General features: G+C 31.1%; 2 protein-coding genes across 3 annotated transcripts; both read right to left on the bottom strand.

Annotated features, from left to right (window-relative positions):
• Positions 1–9,544: 9,544 nt before the first annotated feature.
• On the bottom strand, positions 9,545–11,161 carry LOC107914628 (protein BIG GRAIN 1-like B). The gene has a single exon (XM_016843584.2). The coding sequence runs from the start codon at positions 10,822–10,824 to the stop codon at positions 9,604–9,606; it is 1,221 nt and encodes a 406-aa protein (XP_016699073.1). The 5' UTR covers positions 10,825–11,161; the 3' UTR covers positions 9,545–9,603.
• Positions 11,162–18,748: 7,587 nt separating this feature from the next.
• LOC107913857 (GBF-interacting protein 1-like) lies at positions 18,749–25,060 on the bottom strand. Of its 2 annotated transcripts, none has more exons than XM_016842517.2 (10): positions 24,561–25,060; positions 23,626–23,669; positions 23,115–23,241; positions 22,432–22,570; positions 21,691–22,289; positions 21,047–21,386; positions 20,666–20,933; positions 20,436–20,531; positions 19,892–20,338; positions 18,749–19,199 (listed from the first exon to the last, which is right to left on the bottom strand). In XM_016842517.2, exons 1-10 carry the CDS (start codon positions 24,724–24,726, stop codon positions 18,867–18,869), a joined length of 2,559 nt encoding a protein of 852 aa, XP_016698006.2. In that variant the 5' UTR covers positions 24,727–25,060; the 3' UTR covers positions 18,749–18,866. The 2 variants fall into 2 exon arrangements, with proteins under 2 accessions (XP_016698006.2, XP_016698007.2); XM_016842518.2 differs by having other exon boundaries at positions 20,436–20,528.
• Positions 25,061–25,295: the final 235 nt, after the last annotated feature.

The raw sequence follows: 25,295 nt of genomic DNA, 5'->3' as shown, positions 1-25,295 counted from the left end.
GTAACATAATCTGAATAGAAAAAATACATGTTAAAGTGGAGTAACATAAGTCGGTTGAGTCTTAATTTGATTGATATAGGTATTGTTGGCAATGCAAGAGGATATGAGTTCGAGTACGCTCAAGCTCATTATCTTTTTATTTATAGGTTGAGAAAGGATAATGAATAGTTCTAAGCATCATATCAGAAATAGCAGATATAATCATAACCTATAATAAGATTATTAAAAAAAAAACATAAACTCCATTCTCTAAATTTATATATATATATATATAAACAACACTCATTTATTGAACTAAGTTGTTAATACTTTAATCAAAAAGCAGTAAATCTTAATGGAAAATTCTCTGAAATTAACCAAGAGAAAATTGTACATTTCAATTCAATCATAAGTGGAAAAGTACACACACTTTGGATAGGATTAAAGAAATTAATGTAATGATCATGCATGGCATGCCATGCCATGATCACCACTTTCCCGTTTAACTAGTAATTAATCAATATTGATCATGATCTAATGTCATCAGCTCATGATGTCATGATGCAAGGTTCCCCTATAAGATGTACAAATTTTGATATAAACCGTTTCGTTTCAATGGTAAAATTATTAAAAATTTAATATTTTTATAAACTAATAAATATAATTTTAAGAGTAGTTTTATTTTTTATATACAATTTTTTTAAAAAAAATAGAATTTAAAATAAAAACTTAAAAATATTTCCTTCCTCAACATTACTATTTCAATCTAAGGCAGATTATATTTCTGTATAATCTATTTTATTTTTTATGATATTACATTATAAATTGTATTGTATGAAAAGTTGATAACTTTGAAACAAACGGTTTCCCAATAATTTAATATCTCGGGATCACCAAAAATTCTCTTTTATTTTCACTCTTTAATAACTAAAGCTGCCTGCCTGCTCTCCCTCCCGTCCCTCCTCATCTTTTTCACTTTTCCAAAACTACCCATGTTAAAAATATATTTCATTCAGTCTGCCAAGGGCATATTGGTCATCTAACCAATCAAAGTGGGGTTACCTCACACGTGCATATGGGTAATGGAGTGCTAAGCAGAAGAAAGGCAATAATTTAAATTTTTTAATGAAATTCTTATTTAAAAATCCCCTTAATTCAATTTTCTTATAATTACACAATAGTGACATATTTGGAAAGTCATTGTAATTAATAAGTTTTACTGAATTCGATGTAATTAGACATTTTTCAATTATTAGGAAGCGAGTAATTATTCAGATAATTATACCCAAATCTAATTTTAAAAATTATTTTTATATTAAATTAGAAAAATTACATTATAAGCATGAATATGAATGTTTGGGATGAGTATAACAAAAAAAAATCTTATACTATAAAATAACTTGTATGTTTTATAAAGTAATAAAAAATTATATTATTTAAATCTTAAAAAAATTCTAAAGTAATGGCAAAATAGTTTATAATAAAAAAAATTACATATTATAAAAGTATTATACTATATATTTATAAAAAAAATTATGGTTAACTATAGAGATAACTTATTTATACTTTCATGCTATATATTATGAAAATAATATAATTATTCATGAAAAAAATGTTACCGTTTTTGTTATTAAAACTTATTTATAAAAAATAACTTTCTATGACAAAAAAAATATTATAATATTATTTATAAAAATTTTTTTGTAAATGTTATATATTATATATTATAAATTTTATATTATTTTTGGCTTAATTTATGTATTATAAAAAGAGATATAACCTAGCATAAGTCTTTCTCCAAATTAAGTTTTTATAATTAAAGTTACAAACTATTTGGACATTGAACTCAAATATTATAAGGTTGATGCTAATTATGTAAATAAAAAAGATTTTCTTGCACTATATCGTGGGGTATGATACCATTTGAGAGAATTGTGCCAGACACAAGCACCATAGACAACTTGTGAAATCTTTAATTTGAGACATTCAAAATTTCAAAGTATGATTGAGAAGACATTTGTTGTTCTAAAAAGTATTTCTCGTATTAACACCACCACCTTATTATAGCATAAAAAAACAAACTTGGATTGTACTAGCCTATTGTATGTTTCATAATTTCAATAATTTCGGATAATCTATGCTTTGAAAAGTACATAGAAGAATGAAATATGATAATCTTAACGATGAAAATTTAAATTTTGATGATGATAATAAAGAGCATGTGTTAAATAACCCAACAAATATGCCCTAAAACAATTAAATAAAATTGCATACGATATTATTTTTCTCACTATTTTTATTAGTAATAGTATATCAATTATTTTATTAGACTAACATAATAGATATGATGATTTGATTTTAAATTTTGTTAGTTATTTAGAAATTATTTTTATCATGCTTAAAGAATTACGATATAATTACAATCTGTCAGCCACACACGACTAAATAATAAATTTTTTTATAATTATTACCTTAATAATTATATTTTTTTCAATTTTTCTGTACTACCGAAACATATTCTCAATTATTATGTTTATTGATTAAAAGATAAAGTTTATATATTTAATGCACATTTTACTGATATTTAATAACACTAACACTTTCTTCTCGCGTTAAAGAGAGAAATTTTAGGGCTAGAGATTATTTTCCTTTCTTTTTATGATTAGCGTATCTCACGGGAATCTGTGAAGAAAGGGTCACACGTGTGCATGCGCGACAGATTTTGAACATGCTGTCCACCACTTCACGTGCGCCTAAAAGTAACTTTAAAGGAAAAGAAAAGGATGAGATTGCACTAAAGGAAATTAAACTATATTCTTCTTCTCTCTCACTCATCATACTTGTCAACTATGGTAGATCCTTATGATTTTGTCTTTCTTTTTAGTCCATTATGTTAATCGATATCTATTAATGTTTATTAAATTGATAGTACAAGATTTGGCGGTGGAGATGAAAATAGGGATCACAAAAAAAAATCCAAATTTGGTGGATTTCAATTTTATCTAAATTGTTAGGTTGAATTTTTCTTTAAATCGGATCAAAATAAATCGGATTTGAAGTAAATCCACCTGCTTCAAGATGTTTTTAAAAAAATACCTTTAATACTTTTAAGTTTTGACATCTCAATTTTAGATTGTTTGATTATATGAAAGTTATTTCCTGTGCAATATTTAAGATTGTTCAAGTTTCTTTTGTAATAGCGCATTTAAAGATTTGTCTAAACTCTTAAAGGTCCATGCCATTGAATAAAACATTGAGGGCTTTCGAGTTTGCGTTGGCTAGTTTGTCTTCCCTGATTGCCCATATTGTTTCTAAATTGATAGTTTTCATACTAGTCATATCAGTTGTAAGAGGTTCCCAAGTAGTTAGCACAATCCTCCAAGCTTTCTCGTCCAATAACTTGGTAAAGGCTCTCATCTGGACTTTTTAATGGGCATTGTTAAAGCCATCAAGCATATGGGGTCTTGAAATCGAACTACCTTCCATCTCTAAGCAATTCAATAGTAGGATCTTTCACTTAGTACATTAGGTGTCTAGCTTTAATACCAATTGTGAAAACATTGTAAGCATTTGACATTGTCAATTAAGTTGTAACTCGGTGAACAAGTAAAAAAGTAAAAATATAGATGGACACGAGAATTGGTCTACATCCATGGGAACTTATCTAGAGAGTATTCTACTATCAATCAACAATACAATACATGATTTAAATTCAACTCACTAACCAAGTTGCAACTTCACTCCTATATCTCAACTAACCTCACTATCCCACTAAGATTTTCCCTTTTAAAATTTAGCTACAAACTAAACATGAAAACAATTTGTATAAAAAGTATTTGCGCTAGAAATAAGTTCCTAAAAATGAATAGATAAGTGCTTTCTGATCTCATTTGTCCAAAATCAGGTAATAGCAAGCCTTCTTTAACATTATCGACTTGTAATTCTTTTAGTGTGAACGTGAATTCCCTTGAATTGTGCTTAATAAGAGTTCTATACGGTAGCAAAAAAGTAGAGAGATATTCAAGGATTATACTTCTATAGAAACTCTATCTTATAATTTAAGGTAACACGATCGCACATAAAATTTTCACTTAATCTTCTTATTTGACTAATTTTCAACGTGGTACAATCCATAAAATTGGTGCTCAAAGTTTTTCAAAGTGAGTAAGTATTAAAAGCAAAATTCTTTTGGGAAAGAAATGCCAACATATATGACAATTTGTATAATTATTCAGATACAAAGTGAAATGTAATTAACGGTGCAAGTGATACGTGTAATTAGCACTAGCACTTAAAAAATGTAAATAATATGTAAGAAATGTTAACCAATCCCTCTACGCGAATTAGTGTCCTTTTCACCATTAGATTTAATCTTTCGGAGGACAAGGGTGAAAAGTTTTGTCGTTAATCTATATAACCTAAGTTTATTAACATCTAATCATTGTTTGTCGGTAAAAACAAAACCAAACTTTTTCCACTTAAATCCACAATTCAATAATTTATACCTAAAGATGACAAAAATAAACAGTTTAACAATTTATATGTAATAAATTAATAAAAATCAATGACATAATTTCATTTATTTACTAATAATTAGATTAATTTCTCAATTTTCGTAAAAAATAATAATTATAAACATAAACTTCTGAATTTTTATAAAGTAGATGGGGTTTAGCGACAAAATATTTTAGTTTTATGAACACGCCCTAATTACCCTCAACTGCAAATATCATTAACAATTTTTAAAAATATTGTAAAGTAAACTTATAATTATTATTTTACTATTTAAACTTTTTCCTCGATTTAATTCACTATTTGGGTTCTACAGTATACTTATTTTTCTCACTTTGGTACTTAAATTATTTTGGGTCCAAATTAGTACTTAAAGTATGTTTCCGTTATAGTTTTTAGTCTATTTTTTCACAGACCTTAAAAAAATATTATAGCCAATCACAAAATGCAACATAAATATTTTCTTGTATTAAATGTGTATGCACATTAAAAATATAAAAATGGAAATAAATTTATATAAAATTCAGAAATATATATAAAATCTAGAGAAAAACAAATAAATTATAAAAACAAAATTTACAAAAAAAACAATAAATGAAACTAAATTATTTTAAATTTATAATATTATGACAAAAATGTAAAATTATAAAAAAATTGTACTTTTTAAATTTAATAAGAATATAAAAGTATTAAAAATATTTAATAATTTGTAAAAATTAAAAAATGTAAAAAATAAATTTCATTAGTAGATATTAATATTACAAAAAATTATAAAATATTATTAAGTAATTTAAACATAAAATTATTTTTTAATAAAATATATAGAAAAACATATAAATTATAAAAAAAATTATAAAAAAAATTTACAAAAAAAATACGATAATTGAAAATGAATTAGTTGAAATTAATAATATTATGACAAAAATGTAAATCAAATTGTAAAAATTATTTAAAATTATAAAAATAATATAAAAATAATATTATAAATTTTTACATTAATTTTTTTAATAATTTTTAAAAAAATTATAATTTTAAAAACTATTAAATATTTTTATATTTTTAAAAATTTTAAAAAATAATTTTTTAGAATTTATATGTTTTTTCTAGATTGTATATATTTCTAATTATTATATATTTATATATTTTTTTTATGTATGTATACATTTAATAAAAGAAAATATTTGTTTTTTTTTTTTACATTAAGATGCCATGAGGCTTTGTGATAGGTTATAAGGGTTTTTTTATTTTAATGTTGATAAAAAATGGACTAAAATATATAACAGAGGCATACTGTAGGTACTAATTTGGGCAAAAAAAATTAAGTACCGAAATAAGAAAATAAATATACTTTAAAAATCAAATCGTGAATTAAACTAATTAAATTAATTAATTAAAAAATCTTATTTCATATTTGAAAGTTGATATATCACCATGCAACTGTTTAAAATAATCTTTTGTCCATCTTATTACAGTCCCACAGGGTAAAATGTATCTAATACTATTAATTAATTTATAGTTAAACATAAATGATCATTATCAGTTAGGGCATGTTTTATTGACCCAGCATGTACCCTTTTGTATGGACAGGCTATAAAAGATTGTCGAGCCAGTGATCAAGCAACTAATCGTGGAATCTGCCCCTAATCTAAAACTAGTTCGCTATGCAAAGTAAATAACCCCTTTAATTAATCATACACTACTATGGTTTTCACCAATTTATTTATTTATTATTAAATTATATTGTAAAATTTTAAAGGTTATAATTTATTTAGAATTTAATTTCCGTATTTTATTTTCAGGATTTTAGTATCTTTATTTTTTAAATTTAAAAATTTAAATTCATTTGTTAATACAGTTAGAATTCTTTTGGGCTGGTGTGACATATTGAAAAAAATAAAATAAACTTGATCTCCATGTAACAAAAAATAATATTGTAAGGGACTTAAATTTAATAAAAATATCTTACCGTGCTAGCAATTTTTAAAAATTCACATTATCATTCTAATTAGAATAAAATATTTAGACTAACTAATGAGATTACAAAATTTTAGATTTTAAATTATATCAAAATTAAAAAATATATATATATATATATGAATTAAATCTCAATTTTGAGCTTAATTCAACCATTCTTCTAATCTAAAAAATAGAGAGATTGATGTTCTTATGTAAAAAAGGGTAAAAAAATGTATAAGTGTCCATTGTGGAAGACTTTATGGCATTTCTTTTATATAGTTGTATAAATATGATTTAGGGTTAGCTTTCAATGTATATTATGGTTTAGGGTTTATATGGACATAATATGGTAAAGGTATGCTTGGTTGGCACGTTACATGGATGTCTTAGTCAAGGCCTTCTCTTGATGCGTAATTAAGCTCAAGAAACTTATAGTTATGGTTCGTTTTTATTTGTTAATTTTGTTGTTTCATTCCGATCGAAATCACGAATTTAATATTAAAAGTGTGGAAATAAAATTATAAAATATTGGAAGGTTAATTTTAGAGGAATGGAAATATAATTATAAATTTTAAAAATACGGCAAGATTGAAAAATTAAAGTGATTTTACATTCTTCCGTATTTTTTTATTATATTAATATTTAAACAATTCAATTTTTGAATTTATTAAGATACTTGTACTAATCATGCATGTAAATTTTTAAATCGATATTTAAAATGTTGTCTATATTTATATATATTTAACGACTGAATTTTTTATATAAAATGAATAGTTAATTTCTTTTAAAGATTTATGCTAAATCTGGTATACATTATTTCTATGAACAAAGCATGAAATATAATGATTGATTTATTAAAATATTAATCGTATAAAAAGTTAGAAAAGTATGTAAAACCACTTGAATTTTACATCGTGGCAAGTGAATTCATCCTATTTGTATATAGTTTAAGCTTTTGAATACCAATGATTAGAGTTTATTTAGCTAAATATGGAACCAATACAAGTCTAAAATATTTTGACATAATGACTTATTTGCCCTTCAGTTTTATAAAAAAAAATCATTTTAGACTTCTATTTAATTTTTTTTCCTTTTTTAGCCTTAAACTTGCGTTTTTTGTCAAATCACCCTAAAATAGATAGAAAAATCAACATTTTTTTTAACTTTGTTGTTGTTGCATACACGTGGATGACACGGGCATGTGTCCCCTGCTTCTAAGAAAATTTTTGAAATTTTGGGAAAAATTCCCTGAGTACCCGATTTAGTCTCAATTCACTTCTAAGGTGAATATTGGGCGTCGAAGGTCCATCTAAGGGACAATATGAGTGTTATATAATTGGTTCTTAATATGTGTAACAAAAGTTGGGAAATGTCCGTATTTAATTCGTAAAGTTTGGTTATACTCCGTAACCCTATTTCGGTAACGGATGAGGGTTAGGGGTGTTACAGTCCACATGCATGCCACATCAACAAAGTTAACAAACATTAACTTTTCTATTCATTTTAGGAGTGGTTTGACAAAAAAAATAAAATTTAAAAACTAATAAAAGTGAAAAATTAAATGAAGTGGTTAAAATAAATTTTTTTTAAGTTGGAGTGCCAAAAAAAATAAGAAATTATTATAAAATATGAATATGAAAATTAAAAAAATAATAAGAGATAAGAGAATACATTAAAAAAATGATGTTGATTTATGGAAGAAGATCTTAAATCTTTGATTAAAAGTTAATGAATTCATAATCGCGTGTGAAGGTAGAAGAGGAAGTACTAAGTAGTAAGTATTGTTTGAATGGAATATATGGTCCCCTATTATATATTTTCCCATTTTCATACACAATTTAGAGCCTATACCACTTTTGACTATAGGATAAGCCTTTTGCTTTTCCCTTAGTCTTTGCTTACTATATAAAAGTATGGCTTATATGTATTCCCCTTAATTAATTTAAGTATATGCTATGATAACTTAATTAGGATATCCCAACTGTTGAGATTTAGTGGTCCTCTTTAAGTATATCTTAACATATTGCTTTCTTTGAATTCTTTGAGAGATAATGATTTGTAACCCTCACTTTTGAAATTCATATTTATCGTCCGAGTTTTAGTTCGATTAATATGGATGTTATCCTTCTATTTATAAGTTGAGGGGACTATGGGTGTCAAAAAAAACAATAGTTTAGGTGGATGGAAGATTGTGTTTTCAACTTCTTTTTGGTATTATAACATGGGAGCCAACCAAATTTGACATTAAGAACATTGAGGATCAAAGATTAGATATTTTGTCATCTTCTTTTGAGACCTTTTGTATATTTATCTCCTCTGCCCTTCTTTTCTTTTTTACACAACCATTTCAAAATTATAGAATTTTGATATGACCAAGAAAAAAGAATTAACATATTGATGCATTTATTGTTGGAGACCCCCACGAGTTTTGACAGCTAAACAAAATTGCTTTTTATGTTGATGATAATATTACAGCTTTTTTACCTCATTGTTTTGATCTTCATCACCATCTTCTCTTTTTTACTTGCTTTTATTTTGGTATAACCCTAAATAAATGTATGGAGAAATAATTTACTTTTACCTCCAATCACTTATTGCTAATACGAGTTATGAAATGAGATGATCCAAATTTATTAGGACTATTTAAAAATTTCAATCTTTAAATTAAGGGTTCACTCGTAGTCTAAAACTTATTTAACTTTTTTTATGTTTAGAATTTTTTTTCTCGAATCAATTATGAATTTTTCGAGTAGGATCTCAGCATGCCAAACAAAGGTTAGGAGTAAGAAGAGAACAAGTATGATGTGAAAAAAAATAGTTCTTTCAACTCCCCTAATCAAAACACCTTCAATTCTTTCGTATAATATATTAATTGAATTCCATGGAATGATGAATAAATTCATATTATCATTTTAATGGAAACAATAATTATTAAACCGAGTAAAAAAGCTAAGGGACTAAAACCATAATTAAACCTTATTATTTTAGACCATGATGATCGTTTATTTCATACTCTATGTTTACGGACATCTAAAGGGGAAAATTATGGAGCATAGGAAAATGAAAAGAAAATAATTAATTTGATGCTATACCAAAAGAGAAATTAATATTAATTTTTTTTATGTAAAACCCCCCAAATTGTTGAAACTGACAATATTACAGAATCAAACCATTAGCAATGGCTCGATTAGTATCGAGATGGGTTGTTTCATACACAGGCAATTCTTCACTGTACCTTTCATTACTGCCAATGGCCGACAGATTATCCAATTCAAACAGATCCGAGCTTGCATCACTAGCTATATCGTCGTCATCGTCGTCGGCTATGGCGGCGGCGGCGGAAGTTTCATCATCGCTTAACACTTCATTGCCATTGTAGATAATACCTCTCATATATAACTCTTCCTTTATCTTCTTCTTCTGGTAGCTGTTGTAAAGCTCCTTTGCAGCTTCAGCAACCCTACGATTTTCTTCCATGATGCGGTACTCTAGCTCTTTGTTCACTGGTTTCCTCACGGAAGTTCGAAGCTCATTTTCATGGAGGATTTTAGTTTCCCCACATGGCCTGGAATCCTCTTCAAGACAAAACCTGACCGATCTCTTTGTCCCGACATTCCCTCTCGAAGATGGAGTTTTTGTCGTCGACAAACAAGATCTTGAAAACGATGAAGCTGAAGAACAAGTTGACGTTGCCTGTTCGGTCTTTGACGATGAAATTTTTGTCTTCTTCGCATTCCCCGAAGTGAACAACGAGTTAAGGAAGCTAGCAAGCCGACCACCTGGGGATATCGGTTGCTTGACCTTTTTTAGGTCACTGTAAATCTTTAAGGCCTTGGATTTCGTTTTTATGAAACTACCTTCATGCTTTGACTTTTGAGTGGCGCCATGGAAATTGTTTTGGAACACTTCATGTTTAGGTGCTGAAATGGTACTGGTCCGAATAGGCTTGGGTAGCCTATGGCAATGGTATGAAGACGACGACCTTGATTTCGCACTGTAAAAAGAATCCGACTCCGAGGATGAAAACCCACCGCCGTAGCTGGAATCGGAGGAGGTGGAGCTCGAGTTCAACAACACCGGATCATCAAAATCCGCCATGGATTTTGGTGTAACGAAAACCTTATTTTCTTTCTTTTCCATCCATTTCTCGATCATGCAAGCACGTTGAAAGCTCGACGACGACGAACTGTTATTGCTTTGCTTCTTCCTCATCGAACTGGTTTCTCTGCAAAAAATCAGGTCTTCGTTCCTTTTACCACCACCGTTGGATTCGTCGATTGAACGGTAGATAGCATCGAGAAGAGATGAAGAGAAAGATGGGTTTTCTGTCTTGGTTCGATACCGTTCTTCTCTTACCATTTTATCCCACGTATCCATAAGCTTTATATGGTGAAGAAAACAAGAGAATCGAACAGTGTGGGATATGAATGATATTGTTTGGTCTTTGTTGTCTGGTTCGAAGAGTTCAGTCAAATGGTGGAAAAAAGACAGAGATTAATGGCAGCAACCATGATTAATGATGTGAAAACAAACAAATAGACAATTTTGCTCTAAAAAGAAAAAGAGAAGTTAGGAAAAGAAGAAAGCAGACATTTTTCATTGATGGATTAATGTTGGTGGCTTCCAGAGAGAGAAAAAAGGGAAAAGGAAGAGAGTAATGAAAGCCAAAAGCCACGCCTGAATAACAGAGAGAAACAGAGAAGAGATGATTTGAGAGTGTGTGCTTTTCGTTATATATACCTGTATATATATATTTCCATGGATTTAATTTATTAAAAATACCCTATTAATTATTCAACTATTCAACCTTTTCCACCTAATTATACAATTATAATATTTTTTCATGTAACTCACTTCCAATTAATATTAAACAGCTGTTTATAAAAAATTTAATCACTTCTCCATTGCATATAACTATAATATTTTTACTTAAAATTTTATATGCATGGTGAACTTTGAATTACAATTTCTTGAGTTTTATATTAATGTAAGAGGATCACTTCTCATTTACATTATACGTGATATTATGATGGTACTCATGTAAATTGAAATTGAAATTAAGTGAAGTAATTTTTAAAGAAATTTAGATGACAATGACCTAATATTTTAGGTTTTTGCTTTGTTTTTTAAAGAATTTATGAGTGCAATTATAATATGATCATAATTACAATATAAATCCATAACGATTACAAGTATATATCAAAATAATTATAGAGTAAAATCATAAATCAATACAAAACTAATCTAAAGTTTACCATAAAACATAGTTGAATATTTGAAGAACCCATATCACATTACAAATATTTTTTTTAAAAATTAAATAAAAGAAATAATTTATTAACCCTAGGTGTATTAAATAATATTTTATTTCCTTTCTGTCTTTCGAAAGTAATTATAAATGGTTAGGGTAAGTGGGTCCAAGCTGGAACCAATGCCGGGATGGTTAATGATTTAATCTTTTTTTGTCTGCTAAGTAATTAATGTGCATGACCATATTGTTAAATTTGCATAGAGAAGACGTTGATTGTTTTATATATATTCTTTATTCTAGACTGTTCGAATTAAAATTATATTTTAAAAATAAAAAATAATTTGAACGGTGGATCTTCAAATTTACTTTTAAGGTCATTCACAAGTCTAAGTGGATTAGAGAAAAACAGCCATACCATGAAACATATTCCCACTCTTTTTTTTCTACAAATTCATTTGTATATTCCCCTATTAACGTTAGGTGATATTGGTTGGGTTTGATTGAATTTTTTTTTATTTTTTAAATTGTTTATTGTAATTCAATTCAGTTTAATTTGATTTTTGATTTTTTTATTTTATTTTTTTTATTTTTTTAGATTTATTTTGGTAAAATAAGTATTGTCTTTTTTTCATTAATTATATATCGATTTGGTTTTCGGTAACTTACATTTTATAAACTATTTAAATAATTTGGTTCGGGTCAAATGAATTTTTTACTCAACCCTAATTAACTTACTAAATTATGTGATATTTAAGTTACGAATAAGAGAGAAATATTTATTATTTTATCTTTAAATATAGTATCTCCTTAGAATTATTAACAGTGGTTGATTCTTATTTATCTTAAGATTAAATATTCAAATCTTAGTCATGTGTATTCTAAGTAGGTTTTTAAAATACTTTATATAAATTATTAAAAAACATAAGAGTATTGCCTCGCTCGCCTAGCTTTGCTCTTCAAGTGCAAGTTTAGTTTCCTTAGTGCATCGTTTCAATTTACCCTTGTGCAAGATTTTTGGCGTTCTTCATCAGTTTTGTGCGTTGCTTTAGTTATGGAGTTTGGCCATAGGGATTTGTTACTTAAGGAGAAAGAAGATTCCGAACTGGTTGTAGAGCCGAAAAGGGGTTAGGAGAGGATATCAATTATGATCTTTGCTTGGTTGGCAAGTTCTTCGGCGAAAGGGCCACTAATTTTGCTGCGAGAACTATTCTTTCTCTGCGGAGACCACTTCAAGGGGCGAGTCTAAAGCCTACTGAGGATTCGAGTTTGTATTTGATCCATTTTTATCATGTTATTGATCTAAGGAAGGTGATTTTGGGTGGCCCTTGTTCTTTCAACAACTGTATCTTGCTTATCCACCAGCTTTCTAGAGGAGAGAATCCCGAGCTAGTTGAGTTCTATCATGCCGACTTTTGGGTCCAAGTTCATGACTTACACCATGGATTTGCATCAGAAAACTTGGCTCGTAGCCTAGGGTCGGTTTTTTGAGTATGATGCAAGCAGTTGGCAGAATTATTTGGGCAGCTTTATGTGTATTAGAGTTCACCTAAATATCTGTCAGTCTCTGATGCGGAAAAAAAGGTTCGTCGGCAAGGAAAAGACTTTTTTGAAGACTCTTTTTAGCTATGAACGGTTGTCGTTGATCTGTTATATATGTGGGGTCGTTGGGCACAGCGAAGCCAATCATATTAAGTTGCTTGAGATTCTGGTCGGAAGGGATTCGGGTGGAGATCCGAAGGCAAGCTTGACTTAGGCCGGTTCCGTGGCGGAGGAATCAGGGAACCCCGTGGGGTAAGGACTCTGCTTCGAGTAAGGGAGTTCAAAATTTGAATTTGGATAAGAAGGGAAAAGTCATTGATAATCCTTAGTAACACTTTCCTAATACTAATGAGTTTAAACTCCCTTTTACTGTCAGTAACAGCTTGGGGGCCACCTAATTTCCTTGGCTCATGTTCAGTGCATGGGGAATGCATGGCCACGTCAGGTGCTGTGGGGGATGCAAAAAATAGTTTGATGGAATCAATGAGGCTAAAAAACGACTAAGGGAGGCACTTTAGTTCATACGAATCAAGTTAAGGAGTTGTGGGTGATGAGTTTGGTGCGATTTTTCCTCATTTTGAGTTACGTCAGGGTGATATACTAGCTTTTAAATCTTTTGTTAGAATATTTAGAACTATTTATAGTCCATTCCTAATCTTTAAATAGGGGATAAAGTACTTTAGCGCACTTGAACCTACATCCTCTTACACTGACAATAATGTTGATGCCAATCGAGTTAAAATAAAGTATTCTTATACACAAATCTCTATCTACTTTTTTCTCCAACTTAGTTTAACTTTAATTAAATTACTTGAAATAATTAATTTTTTAAATTATAAACAAACATTTTTTCTTCTTTTACAATTTTTAATCATCTTTTTTTCTATAAGTTAATATTTTTTTTATTTTTGTGCAACTAACTTTTTTTTTAAAAAATAGTTTCTAGACCGCGGATTTTTTCTTTTTTTTCCATTTTAAATTATTTTCTATTTCATGTTATACATTTTTTAAAAGTAAAAATTATATTGCATTGAATCTTCAATAATAAGAATTGTGTAAATTTTAAAGTTTTATGTTATTTGATTTTTTTTATTTTTAATTAATTATGTTTTTTTATTTTTTTTAAACTAAAGTTTGGGTGTGACAAAATCCAATTAATAACTGGATATTAATTTAGTTGTAAAAAGTCTGAAAGATTTTTTTTTTTTGACAAACAACAAATATCTTTTTTTGAGAGAAAAATAAATTATATTAACAAAAAATAAGAAAAGAAGGCCAAAACTGAAGAAAATGATAAGATTAAACTTGAACCAATAGACTTATCCCGTACACCCAAACTTAAACTCCCTTCCAATTATAAAAAATTTAACAAACAAGATGAGGGCTTGCTTGAAATAATGCCACACGAGTGAGCTGGTGAGCAGCCTTATTATGACTCCAATGAATCTAATGAAATGATAGATGCTGAAATTGCGATTGCAAGGAACACTCACCAATAAAAAATCCGAACTCAGAGGTGTGGCGATTGTGTGAGCTCAAAGCAAGGAACACCTCTAAGCAATCATAGTCAAAGATAATGTTATCCACAAGAGAGCTTCTCATATAACCACTGCCTCGGCTACACAAAGGCCTAACCGACCGGACATTACCTGTACGAAAGCTCCGTTCTCATCTCGAACCACTACTCCAAAACCAGTGCGTTGGTGATCCATAAGAAGTGCTGCATCAACAATTGAATAAAATGATTAGCTCATTGGAGTAATAAACTAACTCAAAATCCTTTTTCTTCTCTCTAACACCAATAAAGTATGGAAAATAGATAAAAATATTACAATGCATGCAACCCCTAAGGCTCTTGAGCGGCTCACCTCCTCATATACTGTTTAATATAAAACTTTTGTATTAAATAGATTAATAGATAACTAATTTTATATTTTTAATATATTTAGTGTTATAAATTTATTAAAGATTCACCATGATTAACCAAATCTTCTTCTTCTTCTTTTTCTCTTTAGGTAAAGAGTAAATACTAGTATCAGTATTGTTCAACCAATAAATTTAGAGCCAAAAATGCATGCTATTATTATATATAAAGATTTGAAGTATACTATTCAAGTCGATTGAGTTTGACATCGGCATTGTTGTCAATCGGATTATTTCTTATTTAAGGATTGGGGAGGGGTTATGAGTAGTTTTAGACACAAAAATTAGAAATCGTGAAGTTACATCCATATAAATAAAAAAATTTTAACAAAATTATGAGTTAGACATTATAAAACAGGGAGAATCAATCAATGGGCTTGATAATGGAAACCCCAAAAACACCCTTTCTTTCTTAGCAAATCAGCAACATAATTATGCATGCAGCTGATTTGGTGAACAGGAAATTAGTGCAATCCAAATCATAATTAGTTTATAATATCATATTTTACAAAGCTATGCTGTCAACATAGAATATACTTATAATTATGTGGCTTTATACATCATTACTAGTTAAAGATTACGATGTTAATATTTGAATCTCAAATCCAATAAACTTTATATTAGTTTTTGAGTAAAGTATAATTTGTTTTGTTATTAGTAATTTTTATCAAAGATTTAAAAATTGTGATAAATTGTCACCATTTGTGATATATATCGGTGGGCATTCATTTGCTGCTCATTTCCTAACACCCCAACGATTTAACAATTAGTAGACAAAGCTTTTCTCAAATCATAATTTTTCCTACTAGGTTTTAAATTAAGCCTAACAATTTTCATGCCTCGACATTGACTAATTAAGACGATCAAATTAATATCATAAATTTGAGTTCAGAGTTGAGTAAAATAATAACATACAACGCACATGTATACATGTATTCAAGCATCCATGACAAGAGAGCACGCAAGCAGATGTATAATGATAACAAACTGGGGGCATGCCTAGCTAGTGGCAATAAACTTTGGATTGAGGTGTTGGGATGCAAATGCAACACCATATTAAAATATATGATATGTTTCCCATTAGATATGGGAAATTTTGCTATAGTTAGCACCGACACGTTTTCTTTTATAGGTTGATGGATTTCAGCTGCACTACTCCTTTTTGTTGTCAAAACAACATCTTTTCTTTCTTAGGATTTTGGCAACAAAATATGAAATTAAAATAAGAGATGGTCATGGGCCGATGTGGGTACTTATTTGCTCAATCATTACACTCGTGGCTCCTATACTTATTAAATTATAAAGCTTTAATAAAGCTTAAACCTGATTTGATTTGATAAATCTAATTTAGAAAAATATTGTGACACAAGTTAAAATATATTGTAACTTGCCATTGATTAGAGGTGTTTATGAGTCGGGTCGAATCGAGTTTAGGTCGGGTTTAAGCATGATAGTAATATTTTTATGTTTGTTCAAGTCCGACCTGACCCGAAATTTGAACTTAAATTTTTGCCCAAACCTGTCCATATTATTTTTAATTTTTTTAATATTTATATTTTTTTATTTTAATATTTAATAATTTTATACATTCTTTATTTATTTAAAATTTTTATATAGTCATCTTAACATTTTTTTAATGTTTATATTAGAATAGTATTATATATTTAATGTAGGTTTTTTTAATATATTCTAAATTACATAATATATAAAAATAACATAACATAAAAGTATTATAAACTTAAAACGGGTCAGGCCGAGACCTTGAATGTTCAAGCTCAACCCATATTTTAAATAGGCCTAATTTTTTTTGTCCAAACCTATTTTTCGAGCCTAATATTTTTGCCTAAACCTTCTTGAATTTCGAGCGGCCCTTCGAGTCTGGATAAGTAACATGACCTATGAACAAGTCTACTATTGATTTAATAGTAAATTTTCAAATTTATTTCAGTATCGAAGTCAACAAGAAATCCCTCTTTTTCTCAATAATTATGAAATTTGTAATACTTGTTTCAGTGCCAAAAATAAATAAATTGTAGCTTAGAAATAAAAAAAAAAAAGAAACTTCCTAAATATTACTTCAAATGACTATATGAAAGATAAACAATACCATTAGTCACTAAATTATAGATAAATTTTTATTTTCGTCAGTTAATTAAAACAAACTTACAATTTAGTCATTAAACTATACGAAAGTTTTCATTTAAATCATTGAACTGCTAAAATTGATCATATATGGCTTTCTCTATTCGCACCTACATCAATCAAGAGCTCTCTCTCCTGTTTTACAGTTCAGTCTTTTTTCATGAAACAACTTTAGACATCAAAAATTTTGAATAGTTTAGTAATTTAAATGAAAACATTCGAATAGTTCAATAACCAAATTGTAACTTGTTTAATTAAGTGACCAAAACAAAAATTGACTCATAGTTTAGTGACTAATGATGTAGTTTATTATTATATGCATTCACTCATTTATCTGTCATAAACCCTTTTAACTCTTGGTGAAGCATTTGCAAAACATTTGTTTGTTTCTTCTTTGCCAACAAGTACTACGGATTATTTTATCCGACTCTTCTTTGCTCAAGCCAAGACTTATTTTGTCCATGCTTGATCCAATGGGCCTTTGACACGTGACCTCACAAGGTTGAGGGACGTATTTCTCATGATGTTCGTGATCAAACAGTAGGCTCTGTTTTCTCGTTGTAGAACAACTTTTAGGGTTAAGTGTTATCCCGGTATGATCTAACCTTCGATTATACGGTCATACTGGTTTGTAAGAAATGAGTAGCTTAAGACCTATATTTAAGTAGAAAAACCGTCACGGTTTTATTGGAGATTAAGAGCAAAACCAAAGCTCATCACACTGAACAAAATAATTATTTAAATTTTTATTCCAAAGCAACATAGAAAAGCTATAATGGCACTTTATAGTACGTGAGAAAAGTTGGACCATACATAATACACTAGGTTGGTATGCGCAAAAAATAAGAAAAGTAGAGATAATGTAGAGATTCCTTTCTCGTTATGAATAACAATGTATAGCCATGGGGGGCGACAAAGATTTCCTACCCGCATTTTCCCAGTACCATCATCATCTGTCAATAGATCAGCTTTTATTCATTCAAATTGATCCAATTACATTATATGATGTTTAGCCTAGTCATAAGTCCCAATACAACAAACAGGTTGATGTCTAGCATAGCAATGGAACATAGCTAAGAGATCACACGGGCAGTCCAAGTCCTCTTAACAAACAAACAGATAAAGCCATCCCCATTAGGCTAGCCAAGGCAGGGCAAGGCACCCAAACACTTAAAATATATATCCATCTCTGATCTTAGTCATGCAACATAAACCCTTTCAATGATAGTACTTCCTATTACTAGTAGTAGTAATAATAAACAATGGGATGAATAAAACAAAGGCACATATAAGGATCTGACACTTGAGTGGTACACTATGCTTAGGTGAATTACTACAGTGGGTAGTAGTAATAAGTTAGAACTAGATGTTCTAGTTTTTCCATTTTAATTAATCTTAGGCTAGACAAACATCAATGGCTTAGAGCAATTAAAAGGAGTTGGAAGAGATTAAACACCATTATGCATTGAATTAAAACGATTGTGGGTTATTTCACAAAGAAAATTTTAGAACTTCCTATAGCTACTTCACTCCCTTACAAGACAAAGGGTTAGCTTGATACCATTCAGAAGTTTGTTGTCCAGTTAAGATGACCCAATTGAGGCTGTTGGTAAGCACCTACTTGAGCCCCAGGAGCTGCTGGAGCAACCCCAAAACCAACATTGGCACCCATTGCAGGGTTTAGATGATGTGGGTTTGCCATTGCAGCAGGCTGAGGAGGATGGTACAAACCCGAGAATTGCATGTGAGTAGATTGTGTAGCAGCAGCGTTAAAAGAACCATGGCCCGTGTGAGATGGCATATAACCATGTGGTGTTTGTGGCATATTGTAGTATGCAGCAGATTGCAAGCTTGGTACCTCCCTTGGGTTCTGCATCCAGAGATCTGATGTATCAGCCTGCCAAATAACAATGCAGTCAGCAAAGAGACTATGAAATCAAACTACCCAAGTGAACACAAGGCAAGGACAAAAGAACATTTTATTAAACCAAAGAAACACCAGCAGCATTACGGAAAACTCAAGGTGCACAAACTGAAATAATCTTACATTTATACCCTTAACACGCTCAATTTTGATCTGATGACTTTATCATAAAAAAAGCTAATTTCCATAAGTGCAAAAATCAAACTACAAAACCTATAGGTAAGGGTGAAACTCTATTCCTAGGCAAATATGTTCTTGATCATAATTTACATGTGTCCGGCTAGTCATTGACAACAGTTCAACATGTACGAAGAATGGCTATGGGTGCATTGGGAAAATTGGATGAAAAATTATCGAGAGAAGCCAAATCCAAAGTAGACCTCTGACTCAATAAATAGCATTAAAAGCAAGGGCCAGTAACTTAAAAAATTTGAATCAGACATCCTCGATATTATCTACATAATGTTCATTATTTTTAACTCACTGACAGGATCATTCTTTGAGAAGATACCTAGACACCATGTGGCTTTGGCAGAACAATTCAACCCAAACCCAGACGGAAAAGGACATTCAAAAACCCTCTAATCTCTGAAACAAAGGCCTCAATTTTTAGTTTATATGGGGCTCGTACACTAGTGCTATTAGAATGAAGAACAATTATTTACCTGTTGATTTTGAACATATATGTTGCCATCTTTATATTTGGTCCGAGATGAATCTTCAAGACCTGTTGCACTCCCAACTACACCAGGAGCATTGATTGCATACCCAGACGGACTGGTAAAATTGCCAAACCCAGTAGGATTGCCTGCAGGGACTGGTTTGAACTGCTGAATCCCATACTTAACACCATTTGCACCAAGATGAGTGCTACCTCCTGGCATGAGCAAGTAGCTGCTACCATTTGATGGATGTGGAAAAGCAGGGTTACTGGAATAACCTGGCATAGCCATTTGTGGCAGATAAATCGGGGAGACAAACTGACGATATGGCATAAGGTTAGCATAATGGGGCACATGAACTTGAGGATACATCTGTGCTACTGGAGGTTGTTGCTGCTGCACCATTGGTATTGTTGATGCAGGAATGTTGGCAGCATGCCCGCTTAAGGCCTGAGTACCATTTAGAATTTGCATCAATTTAAGTGATAAAAACAAACAAGCCCTTTCAGGAATGAATATTATCTAAATGCATGCTACTGGAACTAACCTCCTGAGGAGATAGTAGACCCTGTCCTCTTGCAGTTTCATCCATTGAGGGTCTAAAATATGGTAAATCATAACCAGTTTGGGGATCATATGCCTGCTATCAAGACAACACCATATTACAGAACATTCCATTGCAAGAACCAATGAAAAAAAGGGTAATTATTCCAGAATTCAAACTACTGGAAACTCATTCTGGATGTGACGTGTCATTGTCTACAAGATTATGCTTACCGAAAAACTGGGTAATTCAGGAGGATCTTGCTGCTGTTGTGGCTCTGAAGGAGCATACGATTGACCGTTGTCCTGGACCATTCCAATATCGGCATAACTGCCCAAATTCTGGGGGCTTGAAGCATCTTTCTTATCAGGAAATTGATGCTCAGATGCAGTACCAGAGGGTGGAGAGTTAGATCCAGAATTTCTAAGTTGATCATCTATAATGTTGATGGGCTTGCCAGCAGCAGAATCATCACTGGAAGTATCAGGAGCTACAGACAAACTGCTTAAAGCAAAAACAAGTAGAACAACATCAGAAATTGGGTTTTGACACAAGAACAAAATTTGAAATATATACTATCAAACATAAGTAACTATTTGGAAGAAAAGGACAACCTTGCAGCAGATTCCCCATTTGAGTCTTCTGCAACACCAGTGGCATGAAAACCAGGAGCAAAATTCCTCGAAGAATCATGTTCCACTCCAAAGCTACCGAAAGTAAGTCCGTGGCGATCATTCTCCGGGACTCGAATGTGCTGTGCTATGACAACATTCTCATTTTCATAGATATTTACTTGAGAAAACTTCTCTTGCAATTTAGCTGTTGCAGGGTCCAAGCCCTTGGCATCCTCAGCAGGAGGTGAAGCAGACTTCTTAGGCGTCCCAATAACTCCAGGATTATTAACACTTGACTTCTGGCTTGATTTTGGTTTCCACTCTTTGTTATGTAGGTTTGCTGCATCAAATATGAATGATAAACTCTCACATAAACTTGAGAAGCAAATTCAAATCAAGTGCTATAATAACTACAACCTACTGCAGCCATTTGCTAAAACAACAGTTTAAAGCAACACTTAACTAGGTCAATGGAATGATGTACATACCTAGAACAAAAAGCTTCTAAGCTACCACAAAGATGCATGGACTAAATATATAATTCTATTAGTCCATTGCCCTTGCATTCGCAGATACTTAACCTCGAGACATAGATGTTCCTCAGACTTTCAAGACGCTTAAAATTAAGTGAAAAGAAAGAGTACCTTTTTGATGAACTAAAACATGTTGATGTTGCCTGCTTCCATACGGATTGCTCACAAATGACCTACTGCCAGAAATTCCAGACATGGCAGATTCAGATGCACTAGTATGATTGTCCCGGACCTCCCGCTCTGCTCTGGAAATTGAAGGAAAAGGTTGAAATGCCTCAGATGAAGCGTCCTTCCCTACAAGTGAATTGGAAAGAGTACTAGATCCAGATGAATCTTTGCTAGCATCTTCAGGAGGATGTCGGCGAACACCAACAACCCCAACTTCACGCTTGATAGCTCCAACAGCACCAGATGATCTGGAATCGGGAGAAGGCACATGAACAGGATCAGTAGAGGAGGAATAAACCCCAACAACTGAGCTGCTTGATGATTGAGTGGCAGAATGTGCTTGAATGTTATTAGGCTTCACTGCATGCGACCGCGAAGCAGAATTAGGAATAAAAATTTGCTTTTCCTCCGATATCTCTTTCCTATAAGCACCACTTGAATTTGCATCTCGTGCATGTCTGGGATGTGAACTGGATGGTGCACTTGCAGTTTGAGATGAACTTTGAAAACTAAAGGGTCTCTGATTGCTTGTTCCAGTTGAACTGCAGAAAGGTAATAAAAGGAGAAAGTTCAGTGTATATTCCAGAAATATATTATCAATAAGTACAGGCAAAAGGAACAGGAGAATAAATCAAGATTGGAGTGGAGCAAACAAACAGAATAAATCACTTGCAAATAACGTACCCCTTTTCAGCAACATTCATGGGCACTTGCTCATTTAAAGAAGTTGAGCATGGTGACACAGGAGGCTTCGTATCTTTATTTGCATTTTGATTAACTCTGTTGTCCCTCACAACACGAAACTCTCTGTTGACTCTTGCATCTAGTAATGAATTATCAATTAAATGGCAGGAAAAGGTGAAAGGTACTTCAAGATAATAAATAATCAGCTGACAACTTTATGCAGAACAAAATGTAAAAGACTGTAATGAAATAAATGTTCAATACATTTAAGAAAACTATAACACATATTACAGGTGTAAAAGATACATAATGATCGAAAAGAATGCCCAAAAGTGTGGGATTTCAAGGGAGGATGGATTATTTTGCTAAATGAATGTTATCAGCATGTCATGCAGTTAGCATATCTAAGGGAATAGACATCAATGTACAAAGACTACCGTGCAAAAGTGCAAATAATTACAATCACTAATTTCTATATAAACCATCTTCATCCACAATTTTTTAAAATCTGCTTTGTATCAGATTAACATTGATGGAAACCATTACACTAAAGAACTCCAAGCTTAAATTCATCACACCATGAACATGTGGCAGTATAATGTTTAGACTGAATAGAATACATAGTTAAGCGTTCACTTGCCGAAAGATAATCAAATCATTAAACACTTCATATCAAAGCCTACCAGGCAGAGTATTCCGAGAATAGCCTCCTCTTCGAGAACCACGTTCAGGATATGTACGAAATTTCATCACTTGACCAGCATTCTCAGAAAATTTTCTTGGATCCATGGAACCTTGGTACCCAATGCTCTGTCATGATGAAACGAAAGTTCATAACAAGTTGCCCATTAGCCCCTCTAGTGGTTCACATTTCAAGATGCAACAAGCAATATTCAAGGCATTAAGCCATTAATATTGTCTATCGCTGAGTACAAAAACAATCATATGCATAAATATCATAGGCTGCATTAATAGCAGAATAATAATAATGATGATGATGATGATAAGAAGAATAATAATAATAATAAACGGCTAAGATTTCAAAAAACAGAAGCACCCATATGTGTGCAAATCAATAGCCAAAGATAAACGCGTGTAAGATATTGGAAAACATCACTTTCTTGCTAACAAAAAGCAAAATACACACAGAATAGCTTTGCCAAAACCATATTAAGATGATATACAAAAGTATACCTCTTTCTTCCGATCTCTCTTCCTCCTTACTAAATGAAATGTATCTGAGAAGAAACAAATAGACTGGATGTAAATAAGTAACATCTATGGAAGTACATTTGAAATATCATCCTAAAGAAAAGAGGCAATCTGAAACAAAATATCCAAGCAATCTAGGAGAAAACACAGACACCCCCCTTCTCAACATTGGTGAGGAAAAAAATGCTAAAACGTCCAAGCAATCTAGGAGTGATATTCAATGAGGATCACAATGCCACTTTTATAACATACAAAAAGGATATTTTTCTTTCTTCCCATGCATTGAAATCACTCATCAAAGATTGTAAAACGGTACAGAAATTACCATAACATGATATCTCTGTTTGCTCTGTCCACTGGATTCAACCAACCTTGATAACCCTAGATTTAGCTTATCAGTAGTACTAATAAAATTAAGACTGTACTATCCCCCCTCCCCCCAATATCTGAGCGACCAAACAATTTTCAAAAAAGAAACTATCGATTTATATTTTTTTGGCTCAAAACTCAACTGGAAGAATGAAAGCACCTCATAAGAAAAAGATGAATTAATCTTTCAGACTCTTTAACGCGCCTACAATAATGAAAAGATGACCACCAAAGCAGAGCAGAGACTAAAAGAAGTAACACCAAACAGGCAAAAAAAAAACGACAATCAAGCACGCCAAAATATCCTGCAATTATAACCAGGCCTTGAACTCATTAAAAACTATAACCAACTTTCACACTACAAAACAGCCTAAACCCAAAAACACGACAAAACAACTGAAAACAAAGCCCTAGAGTAGGAGCGACAAGAACTAGACCAATCTTGACCTCAAACTCCTGGAACTTAGAGCAGCTACAAAGCAAACAAAAAACCCATTTTCAAAACACTTAAAAAGAGGGCAAAACAGAAGATTGAAATGAAGGGTAACCTTGATGAAGCAATTTCTGGGCAGTTTCATTAGGATCCATGTTGGCCTCTTTCAAGGCAACGTAGATATCATCATCCGAGTGATTACCGACTATTTCCTTGATTGATTGTATTGTCTTGCTCACTCGCGCTGAGATATGCCCTTCGGTTCTTGCCCCACTTACCATCTCTGTTTCAGAATACTTAAAGAAGATCAAAGAAAATAAAAAAAAGACTCACTTTCCACACTGTTTTTTTTTTAACAAATAAAACCCAGTTCTATAATCCAAATTCTTGTCAGATTTCAGATTACGAAAGAGGGTTGGTTCTTTATTTTCTTCTTTTTTTTTCTTTTTTTTTTTTTGAAAGGATTTTTGTTACTATCACTACTATTAAAACCCTTAGAAAGAGAAGAGCTAGGGTTTGCGTGAAGAACGGCTTTTAGAAAATTAGGTTGGCAGAGCGATGGTTTTAAAATCTTTCTCAATTACTAATTCGGGTTCAGCTTAATGACGGATCTGCGCCCCTTACAATTTGAAAAGAATCAATTTTATCGATATGATATTGGAATAAATACTCAAGAGGTCCTTGTAATATTGGGTAAGAAGCAATTTAGTCCCTCTCAACCTAAGTGAAACAAGTTATTTCTTATACTATGAGAAAGGGAATAAAAATGTAAAATTCAATCTACAGTGATAACTATTTTCATTAATAAATTATTAGATCATAAGCTATTTTTTTTAGACCTAATTCAATT

This window comes from Gossypium hirsutum, chromosome D10, assembly GCF_007990345.1.
Source record: "Gossypium hirsutum isolate 1008001.06 chromosome D10, Gossypium_hirsutum_v2.1, whole genome shotgun sequence".
NCBI lineage: Eukaryota > Viridiplantae > Streptophyta > Magnoliopsida > Malvales > Malvaceae > Gossypium > Gossypium hirsutum.
This window is presented reverse-complemented; position numbering and strand designations above follow the sequence as displayed.

What these genes read in the sequence shown, in the direction of transcription:
- LOC107913857 (XM_016842517.2), bottom strand. Translation starts at nt 24,726, where the DNA reads ATGGTAAGTGGGGCAAGAACCGAAGGGCATATCTCAGCGCGAGTGAGC. An exon ending in AATGGGGAATCTGCTGCAAG is followed by an intron (nt 20,934 to 21,046) that starts GTTGTCCTTTTC and finishes TGCTTTAAGCAG; the next exon opens with TTTGTCTGTAGCTCCTGATA. An exon ending in CTGAATTACCCAGTTTTTCG is followed by an intron (nt 20,532 to 20,665) that starts GTAAGCATAATC and finishes TTGTCTTGATAG; the next exon opens with CAGGCATATGATCCCCAAAC.
- LOC107914628 (XM_016843584.2), bottom strand. Translation starts at nt 10,824, where the DNA reads ATGGATACGTGGGATAAAATGGTAAGAGAAGAACGGTATCGAACCAAG.